We start from the raw sequence: 21,694 nt of genomic DNA, 5'->3' as shown, positions 1-21,694 counted from the left end.
GTCCAAAATAAGGATTAGAGCTGCAGCGAAAGTGCACAAAATTGAGTCTAAAAATAATTTTTTGGCACTCACAAACCTACAAAAGAGAATTTCTTGTTACATCAATCATTTTTTCGTTTGTCATATTTTTTTGTTGTTGTTAACTTATGTTGTAAATCTATTACCTGTCGTTTTTGCTTCTCCTAACACTTTTACTCAATTTTTGTCATTATATTTTTTCCGCTATCATGATATCTATCATGGATGGAAGCCCCTAAAATCTCAATTTGTTTATTATAATTTAATTAAAAAAAATATTTTACATTAAAAAAATAAGATAAACCGCCAGTAAATTAAAAAAATTATCAACCCCTTAATAATTGTCAAGCTCCGTCTTTGATATATGTATATTCGAGCATTATTGATAATAGCATATTTTTAATCAATGGTGTGTATATTTTAAAGAAAAACTTTTTTACATCTAATATTTGTGTAGTTTTAAGATTTGAATATATATGTATGTGTATATATATAAACATATAATTATATATACGTATTATTTTAATTATGCAACATTTTCCTTCAACTTGTAAATTTTCCATCGGCATGCTTTTTTTTTTTCGTTTTCCAAAACCATCAAAAAAATCAGGGTGATCACAATTCTACACAATGGTCCAAAGAAAAAAAGCTCAAAGTCGTTATACGAAATCCGTGGTGATTTTATTTATTGTTAAGAGTTTTGTGAGCCGAATGAATATGCTCGTATCTAAAAAAAAAATCTATGGTACGACAAATCTGAATTTTGCAACGGCGGCTCAGACCTCAACAATTTTAAATTTTTTGCATGACGGTTCATATACTCGGAGATTGTAACTTACTTTTTTACATCGTTAAACTTATCTCTTTTGACCATCTTTTTTATAATGTCTCTAGTTTTCAACATCAATTTGTGTGTTATCGATTTTGTATATTATATGCTTTATCGTCATCTACTCGTAACATTTATGTATCACAAAAATACAGATTCTTTTACAGTTTCTATACGTACAAACTCACGCATCTACTATATTGAAAAGAAAAAATATATATATATATAGATACACGGATATGACCAATTGACATCATAAAACCAAGCCAATACCAAAAGAACCATTTTTCTTTTACCTCTAAATATGCATTATATCCAAACCTTGCTATAGCATCTGATCAGAGGCATCGAAATCGGGCAGCGAAGCAAAGCAAGGAAGCCAGAGCTCGACCCGAGTGCCACCGGCTCCTAAGGTGGCGTCTTTGATTCGAGGCGAAACTATTCGAACGACACATCCGTAACTTTCGAGAATCTCCCGAGCAACGGTCAGTCCGGCCACAAAATTCCATGTCATGTTGTCTTCTACCATTTCTTCCAAGCACAGCTCTGCTCCGAATGGAGTGAGTGAATGCATCTGCGTCTGAACACAATAATCGAGCATAAACTTCGAGCCAACACCGTCGTCAAAATGAGAAGAAAAAAAAAATAACAAACATAGCCCTTGAGTTTGTTTTGGAAAAAAAAATATATATATATATATATATATATATATATATATATATATTCTCTGTTCCCATGCTTGTCAATATTATCATTATTGAAATCTATCCTCCTCGAATGAGGAGATGAATTCCAGTCACATGGAAGTTTCCTTCAGCCCATTTTTTTTTTTTTAACTCTTTTGTAAAATGTCATCAAGCCGTGAAATAATAAATCTTTTATTTCCCATAAATCTTGTGTGCGATTTGATTTGATGAACTTAGGGCTAAACACTAATGTTGAAGAAAAGGAGGACAAAATTTAGTTTTCTAGAAAACTCTAAACCCATGTCCAAAAGAGAAAAAGAAGAGTGAATATTATTTACCATGTAGTGCATATCGGGCCCGTCGTCATCGATAATGACCAAAGCACCGCCGGCCGGGGCGTTCATACACACGATCTCTACCTTCCCTTCGACCTGTGTCCGCAGCAACGCTCCCTCGATCAAGTTGCTGAGAGCCTGACGCAGAGCGGGTTCTTCTATTGCAACTCGCAGAGATTGACCCGAGTCGCTTAGTTTTATAAGCCGTTTTTGCTTACGGGCAAGTGGGACTATGGCACCGACCAGATCAGCAAGCACGCCGGAGACGTTGCACGGTCTTCCTGACGTTATTAACACAAAGTAAGGACGGACAGGGTAAAGAAGGTATAAATAAATATACTGTACCGCTAACTAATGTCTAATTGATCGGAAAAAATCGCCAAATTTTTGTTTTTCGCCAGATACAGACTAAATATAGATTTTTTTTTTTTTTTACTAGCGCAAATTGCCATATGCCATAAACAAAATTCTGACGAACAAGAAGTCCAAAATTTTGATGATGTTCCTAGGATTATTTTTTCAAAAACTCCTGCGAATCACGAGTTTATGTTTACTTATTATTACTTTTTTTTTCTTACAAAAACCGACACCTGAATGTAGGTTTTTTGGTTTCATAATTGAAAATCGCCAAAAAAAAGAAGCAACTGTAAAACCAATTTCCGACATCCAAAATCTGACAACATTCCAATGATATTTTTAAAATACAAAATTTCAGTAAAAACCCGGTAAGGTATCTGAAATTCCGATGAAATTTTCAAATCTCCATTATAAAATTCCCGTTTATATTTCCCCCAGCTCCTGATATCAGTAAAATGGAAACATTGGCCAGAGGCATTTTAAAACTTACCGCTAACAAAGCTACATCACTTAACAGTAAGAAATCGGCTTTACCTTATCTCATTTTGCCTTAAGGGAGCGAGTTGAGGAGGTGGCATCGGCAACTCGAGATCTCTGCCTGATGTGTTCACGGTGAATGAATCGCCTAGGGTTTCAATCTTATTGGTTGCACCATCCATTTTCTTCAGATTTTCCTCGTTGTGTCGAACTATATTAGCCTAAACCATAAGTTTTAAATATGAATTCTTCTCTCTTTTTCTTTCTTGTTTCAGCATCAGGAGGGATATCAGAAACAAGCGATCAATTAAGCTACACCAGACCGCCGAGTAAAAGTTTGCTTGCGGTCAAAGTCTTAAGTGAGATGAAAATTTACAAAGGGATTACAATTAGATCAGGATTGAACCAAAGATTTAGGGGGAGGAAATTACTTTTGTCACGTAAACAGCGTCCTGGAGTTGTTCAAGGGTATCCCTTATATGATCGCCTTGTATCAGTAAGTCCTCAGCAATGTCGTACGTGATCTACCAGATTATATTGTCAGAATATAAATCAAAGGAACAAACAAAGTACTAATTTTACATGAATAAGGTGTAACAAAAATCCCACTACTTACCTCACCTTTTCTCGTCTGACGGGACAACAGCCTGCTTAGAAGTCGAATACTGGAGACAGGACCACGGATCTAAAAGATAACAGCATTTGAATGAGAGATTATAATTATTTCTCAACTCGAAATGAACAAAGATTCAAGATATCATACCTGTTCAACTAGCTTATTCATCCTGATATTGTTCTGCCATGAGGATTGTTGCAATAACATTGCTTTCTGCAGAACAAGAAGCAGTGGTCAGTAATTCAGTTTTTTTTTTCTTTTTTTTTTATATTTACTTTTCCCATTTACAATTAGAATTGACTTTTCTCCTAAAATACCTGATCCATCACATAAGCCATAGCCAGAGACCGAGATATGTTGACAGCATTTGATCTCTGCTCCGGAGTCAATTTGGACATTCTCGGTTGAATACCCCACGAATTATCGTTGGATGTCAAAGGCAAAGCATCGGATTCCTCACTCGAATCACTCATTGGACTGTGCATTTCCATTCCCCGAAATTCAGCAACCAAGAAGCCAACCACAAATGGGTGTTTCACCATCGGGAACACCGCAGCGTTAGACTCCGCTATAAATTCCATCTTCCAAAAAAAACAACCTCAATTGAACAAGCAATAAACTAAAGCTAAAACGAAAAAAAAAAAGTATATTTGTAGGGACTCAAGTTTTCGGGTAAGAGTGACACATCAGCACAACCCAAATTTCAGATAAGATAAACATTAAGGACTAATGAAATGGCCAAAAATGTAATTTAATGTAACAAGAACTCCGACCTTAAATCTATATAAATAGCAACTTATCACAATAACATGTACGACTACCATTCATTTACTTGAACATATTGTAATCAAATTCTCTATAGAGAATCAATAATAAATAAATAAAAAGTAAGCCGAATACATTTTTATACGTTCGTTATTATCAAGTATCACGTAGTTCCATCTCTAAGTCAACTGGCTTGTCCCTCATTCTTTATACAATTTTCTTGTGCAATTCATAACTTGTCCCTCAAGATAATTGACTCTTTGACGAATGACTTATCATCTTGGACCAACTCCCAAAGAATTAGATCAATTACCCAGACTCGGAGGAGTGACCTATGAATGTATAAATTCCTCCGACTAGATAGAAATCAGCCAAAAGCATACCTGTTGATTGGAGAGTACAGCTTCTGCGGAGCGTAAACCAGCGGGGATACTGAAACTACCGACGAGTATCACAACATCGCTGACATTAACTCCGGGATAAGCCGTTACTCCGCGAAGCTCCAAACGGTCCATCACATAACTCCCAGCTGGTCTCACATACACCTACACCAAAATCATTCCATTTCTTTTCAAACGAATAGTTTTGACTCTCAAACAAGGAAAAGTTTGTAAGGAGAGAGAGAGAGAGTAATCACCGAGAGCGTAGCGTTTGGATCGACGATGCGACGAAAGAGGTCCAACTGCTCAACGCAGAGTCGCTGAAAGTCGGCGCTCGGAAGTACCATCCCGCTCTTCGGATCGGCCTCGATCCTCTGCGAGAACTCCACCGGAGAGGTCGAGGCGTGGCGGATCGCGGCGGCGACGGCGGAGGCAGAGGAAACCAGAGAGGTCTCCGGCGACGAGGTCTGAGCATCGCCGGAGACTTGGCGGAGAGCTCCGGGGTGTTGGACCGAGGAAGAGGCGTAGGGCGTGAAAGCCTGGCGCGATGGCTTGGGCGAGGCTTGGGCGAGCTTGCGAGGGAAGAGGAAGAAGGGAGAGAAATCGGAGGGGTTTTGGAGGTGGTGGTTTACGGTCAGGCTAGGGTTTGTTGCAGAGAGAATAAGCATTTGGGGATTCGATGCGTTGAAGACGAAGACGACGGTGGTGACGAAGCAGAGAATGAAAGATTGGACCGTTTATGCGGTTGTGGTCGTTTGAGAGGGACTGCGTTTAGTAAGTTCAGTGGATTAGTAGGTCCCACTTGTGAAATGATTAATACTACGACGTCGTTTAAGGAAACTTGATTGTCGTTTTAATGGTGGGACTCTGAGTTTTGAGCGAGGAAAATGGTTTTTTTTTTAAGGAAAGCAACATGATCAATTTTTTAATTATTTCATTGTGACTTAAAATTGTCAGAATAATTCATTTAACAAATAGATTAAAAATTGTTGATTGTAAAGGAGGATAAAACAAATTTTAAAGGTTTATCGGTTCTTATAATTCCACCTGTATACACATATAAGCCATTTAAAAAAAATAAAAAATAAAAAATAAAAAAACCCTCCTAAAATATCATTGGGGCGAGAGACACCATTGATACCATTGGGGCCGAGAGATCTAACTCCGGTCATCGTTAAATAAAAGTTTTGTTTTCTAAAATAACATTAATAACACTAAAGATCTCTATCATAATTGGTAAGAATATATATATATATATATATATATATATATATATATATATAAATATATCTATATATATTTGTGTGTAAAATAGTAAGGTAAAAAATGTAAGAGTCTTTTATTCATAAACAAAATACCTAAAATTTAAATACACTTACTAAAACACTAGAAAAATAAATCAATTAACAAGTTAGGCAATATCCAAATTGAATTTATTTTACTAATATTACTTTAGTTCTAACTTAATTTAAGAACTATCCATCATAATAGTTTATTTTTTTTTATGATTATGTCTAGATTTAGCATATTTTTTTAAGCAAACAAAAATCACCACTTTATTACTCAATTAAGTATTACTAATAACAAGTTCAAGAACTCATGAAGAAGCCAATCTTGAATACGACGACATGAACAAAAAAAATACGATGTTGCGCGACAAAGTACATTGTTCGGTTATCCAAATTAATAAAAATATTATATAAATCGGCCATCAAGAGATTACACTCCGCAATAAATAAGTAAAACGACGACGACATTATTTGATTCATAGCATGGACCTCCGTTTGGGCAACTCATCTACTTCTGCCATTAATGGACACATATTTGTTACATTAGAGCGTTATTTACAGTATAATCATAAAAACAAAATAAACAGAATGGTTAGTGGGGGAATTTTGTGGATCCCAGAATTGGCTCCAAGTAAATGTTCAAACTATTTGACCAGTAAAGTAATTCCCTTAACGGCTCTTTAGAGAGTCTTCCGAAAAACCCCAACACACACTCTTCACTCTCTCATAACCGTTATTCACAAACAACAATCCTTCTCTCCGTCTCTCGCGCAACAATGGCGACTCTGGTCGGAAAATCAACTTCAACTCTTTCCTCTTCTTCTTCTCTGAAGCGAAAACGACCACCGAGTCTCGACATACCAAACGTCCTACGGGAGATTCAGGCCACCGCCGGCGATTCCGGTCCCCGAAGCAGCAGCGCCGTCGTCGACGACCACGCCGCCGGAGTCGGCGTATTCTCGCGCAGAGGAAAGAAGAGGTTCATGGAAGACGCGCACAGGATCGTCTCTCTCTCTCCCAGCGATTCCCACAGAGTAAGGTTTTTTCGATTTCGCCCAAGTTTTTACATTTCGGAATTTGGTATCGTTTCTTTTAAGACCTAATTTTTTGTCATGTTTCTGTAGACATTCTTCGGGGTGTTCGATGGACACGGAGGTAAAATGGCTGCGAATTTTGCTTCTGAGAATTTGCACAAAAACGTTGTCGAAGTGATGAAGAATTGTGCAGAAATTGAAGAGGCTGTTAGGGCTGGGTATTTGAAAACCAATCAGGATTTCTTGGACCAGGTAAAATTTCCTTCGTTACGACCAAATTCTGCTCTTCTGATCCTGATTTTTAGGTATTTAATTTCTGCATTGGACGTGATTGGCTTCTTTAGCACCTATAAAATAGAAGTTCACATACAGAACCAAAGTAAGTTATCATCGAGAATGTATGCTTTGATACCATTTACTGAGAACATTTGTTGCTGAATAACTGACATGAATATTATCAGATAATAGAACTGAGTTATGCTTCATTCATAATTGCTAAATATGCACTTTTTTTCCTATAACGCGAGCTAAATTGTTAGGTTAATTAGGTAATTAATTTCCGTTACGGAACATATATAGGGTTTACGAAGCGGAACGTGCTGCGTAACGGCTGTGATCGAAGGGCCAAAGATTGCGGTCTCAAACGTGGGAGATTGCAGGGCAGTCTTGTGCAGAGACGGAGTGGCTGAACCGCTCACGAGAGATCACAGAGCCGAAGATAAACACGAGCAAAAAATAATCGAAGACAAGGTCTTTCTTTTTACTATTATGTATATATATACATTTTTTGTTCCTTTTTATGCAATTAGGAGAGATCTAGAGAGACTGGTTGTTCTGATTTTTGTTTTTAGGGAGGGTATGTGGAGATTCACCGAGGAGCTTGGAGGGTTCACGGGGTTCTGGCAGTTTCTAGAAGCATCGGAGACGCTCATCTCAAGGACTGGGTCTCGGCCGAGCCCGAAACTAAGGTCTTGTCGCTGAGCCCGGATATGGAGTTTCTCGTTTTGGCCTCTGATGGGCTGTGGGAACAGGTGGGAATTTGGAAAGCAATAATTACTTGTTGATCTCTTTGAATAAACATGATTAATAAATAACCAAATCGAATAGTACTTTACTAGAGGTGCCGCGGAAACTTATGTTGTTAGATTTCGCATTTTAGGTCCACCTTTTTTTTCATGATTTTATTCTAATTTGCAATACATAATAATATGCCACCCATGAAGTTTTTATTTCATTTTTGCCCCCACCACCTGATTTGAAGTTATGGCTCGATTCGCAGCCGTACTCGACGTACAATACCTAGCCTTACGCAGATTAAATGTACAACAACTCGGTAAAAATTAATGGTATAAAATGCTTACGAATCTCATTCATAAATTGAAATAAAAAATAATCGGGTATTCGAGAGATACGTAACAGCTAAGACTTAAATGATTATTTTCAATGTTTTAAGTATATATGCACTAGCAAGTCTTCCTTGTACTAATTCTGTCCTTGAACGGTTAAAACAACTATTCTATTGCCTAGAGAGTCCTATCAGAAGGGCTTGCCTTTTTGAAGGTATAATTGAGGTGATTCGCGGTTATACAGCTATTCTATACACAAATCTGAAACTGTAAGGGCCTCGGATTTCTCAGCTTTTGACATGTTTGACCTTTTTTCAGGTTGGTAACCAAGAAGCCGTTGACACTGTCAAACGTTTCTGTTTGCCTCAGAAAAACTCGGAACCCTCTTCGGGACAGTGTCTGAAACCGAATAATGGCTGTGTGAACGCGAGTCCTTCATCGAAGCTACGAAGAGTCTCTCTGGCCAAGAAGACGAGCTTTAACAATATCCACGCAGAGAGCGAGAACGAAAGACCAAGTCCCTCAAAGCTACGCATAGTGTCTCCGGTGAAGCGAGTCAACACGGAGATTGAAGAAGAATCTTCGATGAAGGAAAATATCGGGTTTCCTATCAGTAACTCTGTGGGACTCGTCGAAGAAAGCCCTATTCCCTCAAAGCAACGCCGAGTGTCTTTGGTCAAGCGAGTCAGCACGAAAACCGAAGAAGAATCTCCGATGAAGGAAAATATTGGATTTTCTGATGATAACTCTGAGGGATTCGTTGAGGAAAGCCCTCGTCCCTCGAAGCTACGCAGACTATCTCTGTTCAAGCGAGTCAACATGGAGATTGAAGAAGAATCTTCGATGAAGGAAAATATCGGGAGTCGTAATAATGATAATTCCGAGGGGCTCGTCGCCGCTTGTAAAGAGCTCGCGGACCTCGCTGTCAAGAGAGGCGGTCTCGATGACATCACTGTGATGGTTATTGATCTGAAGCAGTATTTCATGCACAAGAACTAAGAGACCTATCTCATTGTTGCTTGCTACACAAGAAAGGAGGAAAAACCAGATTTCCTAAAGTAATTCTTCTGATCAGTGTCTTGATGTAAATGCATTACTGTACTCTATATGTTACAAAAATAGATATGAATTTCTAAAGGCTGATAAATTTTAGATTGATTTCATACTCAACATCCAAGAGGTTTTCTCCAAAAGTTAAGGAAATGAAAAATCAGGTTTTCTTTTTTCCTAAATTAATTATTCTCGGTGTAATAATAATATCCATTTCTATGCCTTGTTGATTTTATTTCACTTAGTACATCATATTGATTACAAACCTTTACATCTAATAAAATAAAATAAAACCCTACATGTCTTCTACTTATTCTTTTATATTTGAATATTACTAGTCTATGAATGGACGATAGAAAGTTAGAGAATGCTTTATTGTTTATCTTTTAAACAATCGAAATGACAATCAATCAATGATATGTAAACAAAAATCCTTAACTGGCAGTCCTCGATTGCATGAACATTGAGATTATAATTAGATGGAAAAAAAAAATGCCAGCTATAAAGGAAGGTTCTTTTGGCCCATATCATGTAAATATGTGAAGGAAGAACATCCAGATCAGAAATGTTAGTAGCTCCAAATACAAAAATCTATATTAACATATAGTCATTCAGAATGTATACTTCTTATAGCTTAGCTATATATGGATATGGTTCAAATTAATTTCAAAGGCATTGCCACTATTAGCAACCACCTCAAGACTTGTATTATTAAGTTTGGTTTTAGCGTGACATGAAAACGTCAATAATTAAAAGTACCATGTACCAATCTCAGCATCCACAAATTTTTTGTGATTAAAAAAAAAAAAAAAAAAAAAGCTTCAACAATTAATTTTTTTCCCTTTTTTTTTCCCAAACTGTTCTACCATATTTACCCCTTTCTTGGGGCGTGGTGGATGTACACACTACACACACATAAATAAGTTTGAAACTGTGATGAAAAATATAAATTAATTTGTTTGCTTTTTACCATGCATGCAAATTAATTTAAAAAAAATGAAAAAATATACTAAAATTACATGTGCTTCGAATCAAGAGAGAGAGTCCAAAAAGTTGATGGAACTTGTACATCAATAAATAAATTTACCTTCATTGAACCAAAGCCACTTCATCAAATCAAGAGCGCTAAAAACGTCGAACATAAAGATATAAAAAAAAATTAAAAAAATAAATAAAGATCGTCCCTTTTAACTAAGTTTGAACACTCTCTCTTTCTCAAAACAAAACAAACAGACAAACACCCATTTCATATATCATCCGATATCAATTTTTCGACCACCATGCACGACTCGATCGCAATCCCGGCGTGTTTCTCCTCCGGCGATCGTCCGTCTCCGACCTCCGATGATCCTTCCGCCGCCGCGATCCGGTCCGGCCAGAGCGTGCTCATGTCCGTGTACCGCGCGGAAATCGCCGGAAAAAGCCGCGTCGTGACCGTCACGTGGTGCAAAAACCTCCTCCTCCGAGGGCTCTCCGTCTCGATCCAATCCCCGGAAGAAAACGACAACGACAAAGAATTCCAGTCATCGGAGCAGCGAATCAACCGTCGACGAGAGCTCAGGATCGAGCTAAACCCTTGGTGCTTCTGGCGAAACAGGCATGGACGGAGCTACACATTGTTCTCTCTTTTTTTTAGCCTAATTTAATAAAATTATCTGATATTTTCTTATATGCCCCTATTATGATTGTTTATTCTTATATGCCCCTAAAAAGCCCAAAGAGCCGGCTAACGAGTAACGACCACAGGCTAAAAATATTATCAATATTTTATATTTTCCACCCAAAAGTTATACGAATTTTCGAACTATTTTCTTATAATTTTACACCTTACTCTATGAAATTAAGTTGTGTCTATTATTATTATTATTTTTTTTTTTATCAAATAAGCCCATTGTCACTGCCAACAGGCACGGAGAAAAACGGCTGATCCTCGACGGCGACGGAGATCACGACGGAGAATCGGCGGTGAGAGTCGTGTGGGACCTCAGATCGGCGAAGTTCTCCGGCGAGACCGAGCCTCGGTCCGGCTACTTCGTCGCCGTAGTCTCCGGCGAAGAGGTGGCTCTCGTCGTCGGAGACCTGAAGAAAGAAGCCTATCGCCGGACCAGAAATCCGCCGTCGCTTCTCGACCCAGTCCTGGTCTCGAGAAGAGAGCACTTGTTCGGGAAAAACAGGTTCTCGACGAGAGTGAAGCTCCTCCGAGAGATCAAAGCGACGTCCCACGAGATCTCGATCGGGTTCGAGTCGGGAGGTTCGGAGCCGGAGCTGGAGGTTCGGGTCGATGGTGACGTGGCACTCCAGGTGAAGCGGCTCCACTGGAAGTTCAGAGGCAACGAAGTGGTTTCCGTTGGGAAAAACGGCGGGTTTAGGGTTCAGGTTTTCTGGGACGTTCACGACTGGCTGTTTGCTTCGGGGACAAGGCACGGTATGTTCATATTCAGTCCCGTTTCTGATCATTCTTCTTCTTCTTCCTCTTCGCCTTGTCATCAATGTAACGGTAATGATGACGATGAATGTTGTGACTACTTGTCAAGATTTTCCTTTTTCCTCTATGCTTGGAAAGTTGAATAAATAATAATAATAATTAATTAAGTATATGGTTAGGGTTCGTTGGTTTAAAATAGGTGTTATGGCTAAATAGTTAATTCAAATTAATTGATTTGTAAAATAGTAAAGGTTTGTCTAAAATTATTAAAATAGCTCAAATATTAATGTGTATTTATCAGCTTTCAATAAATAAAAAAAAAAAAAAAAATTCCTTATGATTCAAGTGATAATTTGTTTATATAAATTGTCATAAAATGTTGACTATTTTTATCTAAAATTTGAAACTGCGACTGTTTTATTAATAACTAATTTTAAATGACTATTTTATTTAATTTTTCTTTAAATATTTGTTAATATCTCACTTCTAAATATTAAATTAAATATTACATTTATATGAGATGTGGTGTTAATTAATTAAGGAAAATCTAGAGAAATATCATCCAAGGAGAGACTTTTGGAGTGTGGTCAATATGGAACACATATAGGTATTATTTATATGAACATGATATGACAAGCCAGATGGTACTGTGAATAATGATGACTCATTGATGAGTGTATATCTGTAGCCAAGTATTCTTCTCTCTGACCCATTACCAATTCAAACTTTTTCATAATTGCTCTATCATGTTTCTCATGTCGTTTACTCTTTATTCTATTCATTTTTTATTCTCTTCACATTTCTACCTTCTTTTTTTTTTCTTCTTCTTCTTCTTCTTCTTCTTCATATTTTTCTTCCCTACTCAAGTCCTAGTTTTAATATTATCAATGTAGTGCTTGGTTGTTTGCTTTTTTTTTTTTTTTCCTTTTTTTTAGGTAGTGCTTGTTTGCTTTTCAGTTTGGACTTTGAAATATATAGTTGAATAATGTAATAGATGATATATTTTGCTGCTTTTAAAATGTGTGTATGTAATTATTATTTACTATTCATATCAAGCCATAACGTACGTAACATGTATTTATTTGATTGGATCTGGAATTATTCTAACATATTTGGTAAGTTTGAATTTTAATGCTACTTCTTTTTTTCCTTTTACGTGCATGGGGATTTTCCGATATTTTGTGCTTTGTTTAATCTATTTTGCTATGGTGACTAATATCATCACAATTCACAAACTTGCATTCTCGGAAGTCGATAGAAGTTAATATATGATGCTATTTTTACTTTTTTTTTTCAATGATCAACTTTAATATTGACTTGGCGGCAAAGATGGGAACTTGGAACTTGTGCTTTTAAATTTTAACATATTAGGAATTTTTGTTATTGGGATTATAATCCCACCTATCCCAATTATTGTCGTCTATAGAGGGACGGGCAATAAAAAAAAAAAAAGTTACTTTTACTTGAGTAAGAATGAAACAAAGCTTTAGAGTATAAATGCATCCAACAATATTACCTTTTGAGAGAATATACGCAAATTATATTCCCATGCAGTGAAAGCCACGTTGCTGAAAAATTATCCTTCTGTCTTATTTTGATCTCTTAAAATCATGATAAAAATCAAAGTTCAAAATTAATCTAAATAGAATTCATCGACATCTATGAAAATATAAAGTGATGTATACAAGAGAAAAAAAAACTACAAAAGATCTATAAGGTAAATAATGAACTATTTGAAAGTTGGAATTGGTGAGTATTATATTGGATTTTTTACATTATTAACTTTTTTTAATCAAATTAACCAAAATTGTTTTCTTCATATCTATCGCTAAATTTATCGTAAAATTTCGTTTGCTTATGATAAGATTATCACGAAATTCCTGATAAATTTAATAATAATTGTGAATAAATAATTTTAATGAATTTTGATAGTAAAAAAATCCAAAATAATAATAATAATAATAATAATAATAATAATAATAATAATAATACGTGTAGAAACATGGATGTAACATCTTTTTGTTGATAACTTTTCACCTCCTAGCCCTATCAGTGGTACTCATCGATCTCTCTTGCATTACATGTTACTACTTATTAAAAGGTATAACGTGTCACTTTTTGCAGTCTTTTGAAAAATGAAAAAGGAAGAATAAAAAAAAAAAGACATACCGGGACATTACGACACGTCATTTTTAGGGACATGGTGAGTTGATCCAGTCGAATATCCACTTTGCTAGCAACATTGGTGAACCGTTAAATATAATCGGTCCAAATTAACACTGACCGTTGGATATCGCCGACGTGATTTCACGATCCCACAACACCACAAGCTAAAAGGGCCTATCCAAATCCCTCCGTCCATGATCACCGGTAATGTGAGAGCTTGGTCTAAAAAAATTAATAACTGTAGTAAAAAAAAAAAAAAAAAAAAAAAAAAAAAAAAAAAAAACCTAAGTGCTCATGTATTGTTTGGAAAAACAAATCTGAAAAGAACTAGTAAAATAGTTGTGTCCATATATTGCTTGGACTCGTTAAGTGGGTCAAGTGCGTCGATTTGGGCCGATATGACAAGAAAGCGGTCCAAGATGCACGGAAGACAACCCATTAAGCCCATATTGTATTGTGTACCTATGGATGATAGGCTAAAGTTTTTTTTTTTTTTAGTTGAAAATTCTCTTTTAACACACAAAACTAGCTTCGGCCATACAAAATATTCCTAGATCTAGCCATAAGAAGAATGCTTAGTTATAAAAGAAAGAGAAGGGTAGCCGGATAATTCAAATCGGAGCAATTAGATCGTTTTATCCTTTAAAAAAAAGTATAAGTAAATTAATTACTTGAAATTAATGGACAGAGACCGGTAGCTCGTTCAAACACAGTCCTGCAATGAAAATGAGAAGTAGAAGATTGACAAAGCAAATTAACAAAGGAGGCAAGTGTCTATACTGACGAAAAATTATTATCCCGTCTAGAACTCCCTTTGACCCCTTCGACAATGTCTTTCGCAATTTCGGAATTGAGTTAGAGAGGCTGCCATAACAAGCATAAGCTCGAAACCTTAGCCACCCTCGACATCTCGAGACACTCTACATCACACTTACTAAACTAAATCCCTCACAAACAATTTATTTTTTTAAAGGAGGGGCAGCGTAAAGATTACTATCTCATCCAACGAAACTCATAACCACCATAAAAGGTGGACTACCACACACTAAACATAACTACCACACATGCCAACCTAAAACAACTTCTCAGTCCAAACAAAGCAAACTGAAAAGAAAGAAAAAACACAAATCAAACGACGACAAGGCGAGCCGAGACGAGGAACCATGCACACGTACGTCAATGAAGGAAACCACCAGAAAAACGTTGCTCTCGTCACTATGTCACGCAAACAAACGCCTTCCCCTCGAGTCAAAAACGTGCCAACGACGTCCGGAGCCCAGCGGCGGTTATGTTACTAGGGTTTTTTTTTTAAGAGAAAACTAACAAGGAGAGAGAAAATCATCCGAAAATGCAAGTTGAATAGGGTTTTTCTATGGATGATAAAATTGGTCATACTATACCGAGAAACTTGAGAAAACGTACGGGAACGACTATTGCCTTTAATTTCATTCGTAACAAATTTAGAAATAAGAAAGGGCGTAGAATTCAACGTTTATTTTCCGAAACGATCTCGACGAGGAAGAATGAAACATGATGAACTTTTCATCTGATTTTCTAATTCATGTGATTTTATGTTATTTAAATTTCACACACATTTCTTTCATTCTTTTTTGTATTTAATATAACATTTCTTGAATTTTGAAGAAACTTAAAAAATTAAAAATATATATATATATATATATATATATATATATATATATATATATATATTACTTCTTAGAAAGAAAAAATATATAAAACATAACTAAACAAGACATAATGTGAGGCTCAGTTCAGTCACGCATGCAAACGATATTGGTGCCTGAAAAACGAACCTTCGGGGAGTTGAAAATAAGCGGAGATTCGGGTGAGCTACAAATGTGATTAGTAGTCCAAGACGTGTGGACATTTTTAGATATGACTAGCTATAAATGTGACTAGTAATACATCTCATTTCTCGAAGACTTGGATGTTCCATATTGAATATGCAAAAAAATTATCATTTTTAGGGGGCATTTATGATCTAATGAGTTTGAAACCCCGACCTCCCTTTAGATGTGGTGTAGAATTATTAGGAACCACTTAGCAAATTAGTAATTAGAACTCCATTTTTCGATATTGGAAAAAGTTAATGCATAGGAAACCAAGAAGAAGAAAAAAATTGATACTCTTAAATTAAAAAGAAGCAAATACAAGTAGCCAAAACGTGAATAAAAATCTTTGCTAATAGTCTCAGTGGCAAGCCATTCTCAGTGGAAGTGGTGGGTCAGAAAATGAGCCATCTACAATCTGGTTAAATACAAGTTTATTAGCTGCCTCAGTGTAGTGATACCCATCCCAATTGATCCAAGCCTTAGGATTTTTACATGCCTTTCCCACCAAAACCTCTTTACCATTCACTACGGCTTTCGATCCACACCCGGTTCGAACGTCATAGTTGTACTTTTCCCCGTGCCCGCAACACGCGCTCAATGGGTGCTCAAACCCTATAATTATTTAATAAATTAATTTATTTATCAATTTCCTAGAAAAATGTAGTTTTTATCAATCACGGAATGTTATATTATTTGATGATGTCGGGTAGTAATACATATTTTTTACGTACCGTGCTTTTTCGCTTGACTGATGAGGGAGTACTTAACGGAATACACGTCCACATAGGTGATTGAAGCCAACGGTAAGTTTTTCCGCAAATCGACCACAACTTCTTTTAATCCGCGATTGAAATATTGCGATACTTCATTGAAAGGAATAGCGCACCCGGATTTGTCCATTTGGGTGGTAGGGACGGGCAAGCGTTGCAATACATACGGTAGACATCCAAGTGGACCCGTATTGTGTACCCAAAAGAACCTTCCTCCTTGGCCATATACATTCTTATAAAAAAAAATATTTCTAATTAGAGCATCTCATTTATAAATTCGATTAATTTCGTAAATTTTTTAAATTTTAGCTTTGAATTCAATTTTCTCAAATATAGATATCCGGATAATCTTAATAAAAATGAAATAATATGTTTGAGCTATCGTACCTCGATGGTGTTTTTAAACTGAGTTAGTAACTCGGGAATGTATGCTTTGACTTCGGAGGTGGTCATGTTCAAGAAATAACCCGACGTCAAGTCATTTTGACCAATGTCAAACATGTACAAAGCGCGAGAGAAATCTTCTTCTTTTGGTAAAATCTTCGCGAAATATCCGTCTAGACAATGTCAAATTATTTATAAATTTTAGGCACAAAATGTAGGACTAGTTAGAGTTGAGAGACGAAATGGAATTTAAACATGTTATACCGCTTTGGCGAGCGATTTGAGACCGGCGATGAAAATAATAAAACTCGTTGAATTGGACATCCAAGGAGACGGGGCTATAACCGGTCTGAAAAAAAGTTGTGTTTTGACGCCTAATTGTTGATCCCGCCGTGGCAAAGTTGGCACCGTATGTAAAATTGCTTCCAACCGAATCAAGGTAAGCGCTTAGATATGGTAATCCTAGCCTCTCAGCTGAAAATTCATAACATGTCAAAAGTAAGTATTATATAAAAGAAAATTGTCACTTGTTCTTCAACTTAATTAGTGGGAAAAAAAATAGTTCAAAATATAAGTCAAAACAAATTAATAATTTGACAACACGTGGCAGTTTAATTATGCGAGTTCTCTAAATTTACAATACGGTTGAATGTATATGTTAGATGATGTGTCAGTTGGGTAGATTTAGTAATTTGATATTATATAATAAATCAATATATAAGTGGCATAATATATCATTTGTAATGATATAATTGTTTTTACTCACAATTTATTTACTATCTAGATATAATCATAAAAGGAATCAAACTCTCTCTCTCTCTCTCTCTCTCTCTCTCTCTCTCGTCCTATTTTTAAATTGACATAAGGACCTGCTCAAAAAAAAAAAAAATTGACATAAGGACCAACTTTGGATTTTGAGGTCATGCATTTTATTGGTGTTGCGAGTCTATCAATTCAAAACAATATGAAGCACTGTACCAAAAGTGGGACCATCTTATCAAGTACCACGTCACTCAACTACAATTGTAACCAAATAGATATACACACATTTTTCGATCAAAAAAAATATAATACACACATTTCATATGTAAAGTAAACTAGATGAAGATGAATTATATATAAAATAACCCTATAAAATTATTAAGCATGTGTTTACATCTGACATTTCTAGTTCTTACAAAAAACAAAAACAAAAAAATCCGCTGCTTTTCTGAAAGTAATACTAAATTAATAATGCTAATTAGAAAGCTGCTCGTTTCACTCGATTTTTAAAATCTTAATATTATTATTCAAAGCCCTATCATTGATTGTGGTAATGAAATAGAGATTACCTATGAAATCAATGACGAGACGGCCGTCGCAGTATCGGCCGGCGGGGCTGTGGAAAAAGGACTCACCGTGCGGCGGAGGAGCCTGTCCGAACACCGCCGAAAGTCCGCCGGTGTCGGAGTTTGAGTCGCCGAAGTTAAATATCGCCGGGAATTCACATCCGCCGCTGGTTTTGTTCCCCAAAACCAAGCTCGCTGGAGAGAGCGAAGCGGCGACAAGAATGGAGAAGAAATACGTGAAGCAATGTTTTGGCTCGCCCATCTAGAAAAATGTGTGTTCTTGAGAGAGAGAGAGAGAAGAGAGAGAGAGAGAGAGAGAGAGAGAGAGAGAGAGACTATACTAGTACTAGCACATTTTGTTTTTAAGTTTAAGATGTGATTTGTATCAAAAACAAAATAAGAATAAGTATTCCCACAAAAAAAAAAGAAGTTATTCTATCAATTTAGTATTATTCACTTCCATAGTATAGTGTATTGCTTTGAAATAAGAAATTTGTTAAAGTCACATGAAATTTGAAGCAGATAATTCGAGAATTAATTTTTATTTTTATTTTTGGAGATAAAAATCATTTGATAAATAAAATCTTCAAATAATTGGCTGCATAGCCATCTTAAACACTAGCAATTTGGTTTTATCCAACCTTTCGTTAATTTCAAATAAAATAGCCATATTGCTTACGTGGCAGCTTATTAATTTAATCAGTTTTACATTTTTGCCCTTACGCTATTTTAATTAGGCAATTTTTTTTTTTAAATTTCGAATCAAAATTGAAACCGAATAGGGAAGTTTTCAAATTTGAAATTTGAATTTTCCAGCAGATTTTGAAAGTTCTCAGCCCATTTATTGTTATGTATTTAGAAGTTTTCAGCGTTGACTTTAGGTAATTAGTTTCTATTTTCGTGGCAATTCATTATGGATAAAATCTGTAAATATATTCTTCATTTATTGATATTATTTTGTCTTTCATATATTCATAATTTCCAGAATTTTCGTGCCCAAAATATTTCCAGAATTTTTTTCAGTTTATTTACACGAATATACTGTAACTATGCTTTATATTTAAAGTGAATATACTGTAAATATGCTTTGTATTTACAATGAATATACTGTAAATATGCTTCGTATTTACACGAATATACTGTAAATATGTTTTCTATTTACACGAACATACTATTAATGTGAGCAACAACAAAAAAAAACTGTTCTTCGCGGAGTCCATGATTCCGATCGGGACCTTTGGACGCAGATCGCGGAGAGGAGGACGAAGTGAGAGGCGCCGGAGTTTTTCCCGGCGACGAGGCTGTTCTTCGTGGTGTGAAAGGACAAAACTGAAAGAAAATAAAGAGAAAAAGGTTTATTTGTAAATTTGGAAGATAAGCATTACCATTGCCACGTCATCAATGTACTAGAGACTTCATCTCCTTCATTGAGTAATACCCTTGCCGAGTCCTTCATACGCACGCGAACCGGGAGAAAAAAAAAAGAGAAGGAAGGAAGAAAGAAAAGAAAAGAAAGAAGAAGAAGAAGAAGAAGAAGAAGAAGAAGAAGAAGAAGAAGAAGAAGAAGCTCGAGAGAGAGAGAGTTTCAGCCGGAGAAAGAGCAAGAAAGAGAGCGAGAGGTGGAGTTGAGTGAGTCGACGGAGAGGCCGATAAGGGGCGAAGCTTTGTCGCCGCCGCGATGCGAGAAAGTTTCGCCGGAGAACAGGAACAAAAAAAAAATACCAGAGTTTATACAAAGGTAATAATCTTTAAATTCCTCATCGTTTTGCCTGGATTTGAAAGGAATCACATGGCTAGGGTTCTGGAATTAGGGTTTTGGATTTGTGAAATTGGGGCTTTTGTGAAATCCGGTTTGAATCTCTTGTTTTACGTATGGGTTTTCGATTTTATTTTATTTTACTAACCTAGGTTCGTCCAAATTGTTCTTCGCTGTCGCTGTGATTTTTCTTGACTGGGTTTTGATTTTGGCTGTAAATAAAGGGGTTGAATTTATTTTCGGTTCAAATTTGAGCAGTTGGTTTTGTTCGCGTTTTTTTGTTGTTTTTTTTTTTTCTTCTGAAAAAGCAGTAAATGCTTGCGGTTGTGTGTGAATGCAGAGATACGGTTATAATTACCTTCCTCGATTTTCGCTATCATTAGTGACCAAATATGTGAGCTGATTATCTTAATAACCGTGATCACAAAATGAGCGGGAATAAAAAGGGCAATCTCGTCCAATTTTGACTGTAAATAAATCACAATGGCTATTTACCATTAATTAACTAAATGTGGGCTAAAAATAAATTGCTTATTTTCGGGAGGCCATTTGGCTTAATTACCCTAAAATCTTATTATTTTCTTTTATCTTCGAGCTCCCTCTTTTCATACGGGCCATTTTTCAACTTCGAAGATGCTGCCCTCATCCTTACCATTCCCACCTCTATCACCGACATCTCGGATTGTCTCTGTTGGCACTACTCTCGTGATGGAGAATACAAGGCAAAAGCTGCTACCATCTCGCCTTTACCTGAAATTAGCCTCCTCTAACCACAAGCTCAAACCCCTCAAAACTATGGTGAAAAATATTTATAGAAGCTCAAACTCACACCAAAATCTATACCTTTTTTTGAAAACTCAGCCATGACTTCTTCCCCACGAGCGATGCCCTCGAAAAACAAAAAGTTATTACTAATCCTACTTGTTCATTTTGCAGCTCTGCCTCGAATCCGATCGAATCAGCCTCATCACCGACGTAACTACCATTCTCGCATCTGATTCCTTGTTGCACTCTCTTGGTCTCGATGGACCTACTGCAACGACGTCATCAACGGAAAGCCACGCCTCGACCCCCGCTTCTTGCTCGAGTCGACATCCCGTCTTATCGAAATCCTTTCCAAAACCCTTTGCACGACATCACAATGATCGTCAAAGTAGACGCAATGATTGACTCCGCCACCAACTAGAGCGGTCTCTGCGTTGTGCTACGCACCACTGACAGTCTCGTAAAGGTATCTCACATTGCGCCAATCTCTACGTTTCTTGCTCCAGACATTGCAGAAACCTCCACTATTCTGGAAGGCCATAATCTCGCTCGGGCCTACAATATTGATCGTGCAACCATCCACTTTCTGATGCGGCATTAATCGGACTTTCTTTCATGGAATCGTGGGACTGCAAAGGCCGGAAATAGACCGAAGATCGATCATGCCAATTCCGGAGATTCCCAAAGACCTTTTGGTGCATATTGGCGTTAATGAGAAGTAGTTATCGTTTTTTTTTCGGTTTGTTTCCTTTTACGTTATTTCCCTTCCAAAAAACTATACCCTTTATTTTCCATGGATGTAATTTTCATCTTTTGATAAATAAAAAAACTTGAGCTTTACTTGAACCAACCCTTGTGTTTTCTCTCTTTCTCATTCTTGATCTTCAACAGTTGGTACTAGCCCCAGTCCGATTGCCCCCACCATCACCATGGCGTACCAAGGTCGACGTGGAGAAATTCTCGATCGTGATATTGATTTAGATGACATGTATAGACATGAAGATTGCGCCGGATGCCGTCAACAATCGGAGGCCCTAACCCACTCCGTAGAAGCACTCATGCAAC

General features: G+C 36.6%; 3 protein-coding genes across 4 annotated transcripts; 1 reads left to right on the top strand and 2 right to left on the bottom strand.

The window, feature by feature from the left end:
* Positions 1-957: 957 nt before the first annotated feature.
* On the bottom strand, positions 958-5,206 carry CSK (chloroplast sensor kinase). Of its 2 annotated transcripts, none has more exons than XM_089609974.1 (9): positions 4,721-5,206; positions 4,467-4,628; positions 3,636-3,899; positions 3,466-3,531; positions 3,319-3,387; positions 3,134-3,226; positions 2,760-2,923; positions 1,872-2,145; positions 958-1,427 (listed from the first exon to the last, which is right to left on the bottom strand). In XM_089609974.1, exons 1-9 carry the CDS (start codon positions 5,129-5,131, stop codon positions 1,173-1,175), a joined length of 1,758 nt encoding a protein of 585 aa, XP_089466100.1. In that variant the 5' UTR covers positions 5,132-5,206; the 3' UTR covers positions 958-1,172. The 2 variants fall into 2 exon arrangements, 1 of the variants encoding a protein (XP_089466100.1); XR_016296180.1 differs by having other exon boundaries at positions 1,178-1,427; positions 1,872-2,149.
* A 1,251-nt stretch (positions 5,207-6,457) lies between these two features.
* On the top strand, positions 6,458-11,879 carry LOC149403251 (uncharacterized). The gene is made up of 8 exons (XM_089608662.1): positions 6,458-6,786; positions 6,877-7,038; positions 7,366-7,536; positions 7,638-7,817; positions 8,451-9,128; positions 9,208-9,230; positions 10,360-10,779; positions 11,090-11,879. Exons 1-8 carry the CDS (start codon positions 6,529-6,531, stop codon positions 11,751-11,753), a joined length of 2,556 nt encoding a protein of 851 aa, XP_089464788.1. The 5' UTR covers positions 6,458-6,528; the 3' UTR covers positions 11,754-11,879.
* Positions 11,880-15,903: 4,024 nt separating this feature from the next.
* Positions 15,904-18,419, bottom strand: LOC149403250 (GDSL esterase/lipase At3g26430-like). Its single transcript, XM_089609992.1, has 5 exons — positions 18,112-18,419; positions 17,045-17,254; positions 16,784-16,953; positions 16,358-16,628; positions 15,904-16,238 (listed from the first exon to the last, which is right to left on the bottom strand). Exons 1-5 carry the CDS (start codon positions 18,368-18,370, stop codon positions 15,985-15,987), a joined length of 1,164 nt encoding a protein of 387 aa, XP_089466118.1. The 5' UTR covers positions 18,371-18,419; the 3' UTR covers positions 15,904-15,984.
* Between the last annotated feature and the right edge of the window lie 3,275 nt (positions 18,420-21,694).

This window comes from Urtica dioica, chromosome 3 (genome assembly GCF_054948205.1).
Source record: "Urtica dioica subsp. dioica isolate 48M chromosome 3, U.dioica_male_clone48M_v1_H2, whole genome shotgun sequence".
In the NCBI taxonomy this organism is placed as follows: Eukaryota; Viridiplantae; Streptophyta; class Magnoliopsida; order Rosales; family Urticaceae; genus Urtica; species Urtica dioica.
The sequence above is the reverse complement of the archived record's forward strand: the minus strand, read 5'-3'. Positions and strand labels throughout refer to the sequence as shown.

Excerpts from the sequence above, each read along its gene's own strand:
- LOC149403250 (XM_089609992.1), bottom strand. The coding sequence starts at position 18,370 with ATGGGCGAGCCAAAACATTGCTTCACGTATTTCTTCTCCATTCTTGTC. Across the intron at positions 17,255-18,111 it reads TCTCGTCATTGATTTCATAG|CTGAGAGGCTAGGATTACCA; the intron begins GTAATCTCTATT and ends ATGAATTTTCAG. Across the intron at positions 16,629-16,783 it reads AGTTTAAAAACACCATCGAG|AATGTATATGGCCAAGGAGG; the intron begins GTACGATAGCTC and ends TTTTTTTATAAG.
- LOC149403251 (XM_089608662.1), top strand. The coding sequence starts at position 6,529 with ATGGCGACTCTGGTCGGAAAATCAACTTCAACTCTTTCCTCTTCTTCT. Across the intron at positions 7,818-8,450 it reads CTGATGGGCTGTGGGAACAG|GTTGGTAACCAAGAAGCCGT; the intron begins GTGGGAATTTGG and ends ACCTTTTTTCAG. Across the intron at positions 10,780-11,089 it reads TGGTGCTTCTGGCGAAACAG|GCACGGAGAAAAACGGCTGA; the intron begins GCATGGACGGAG and ends CACTGCCAACAG.
- CSK (XM_089609974.1), bottom strand. The coding sequence starts at position 5,131 with ATGCTTATTCTCTCTGCAACAAACCCTAGCCTGACCGTAAACCACCAC. Across the intron at positions 3,900-4,466 it reads CTGTACTCTCCAATCAACAG|ATGGAATTTATAGCGGAGTC; the intron begins GTATGCTTTTGG and ends TTTTTTTGGAAG. Across the intron at positions 3,227-3,318 it reads GTCAGACGAGAAAAGGTGAG|ATCACGTACGACATTGCTGA; the intron begins GTAAGTAGTGGG and ends ATAATCTGGTAG.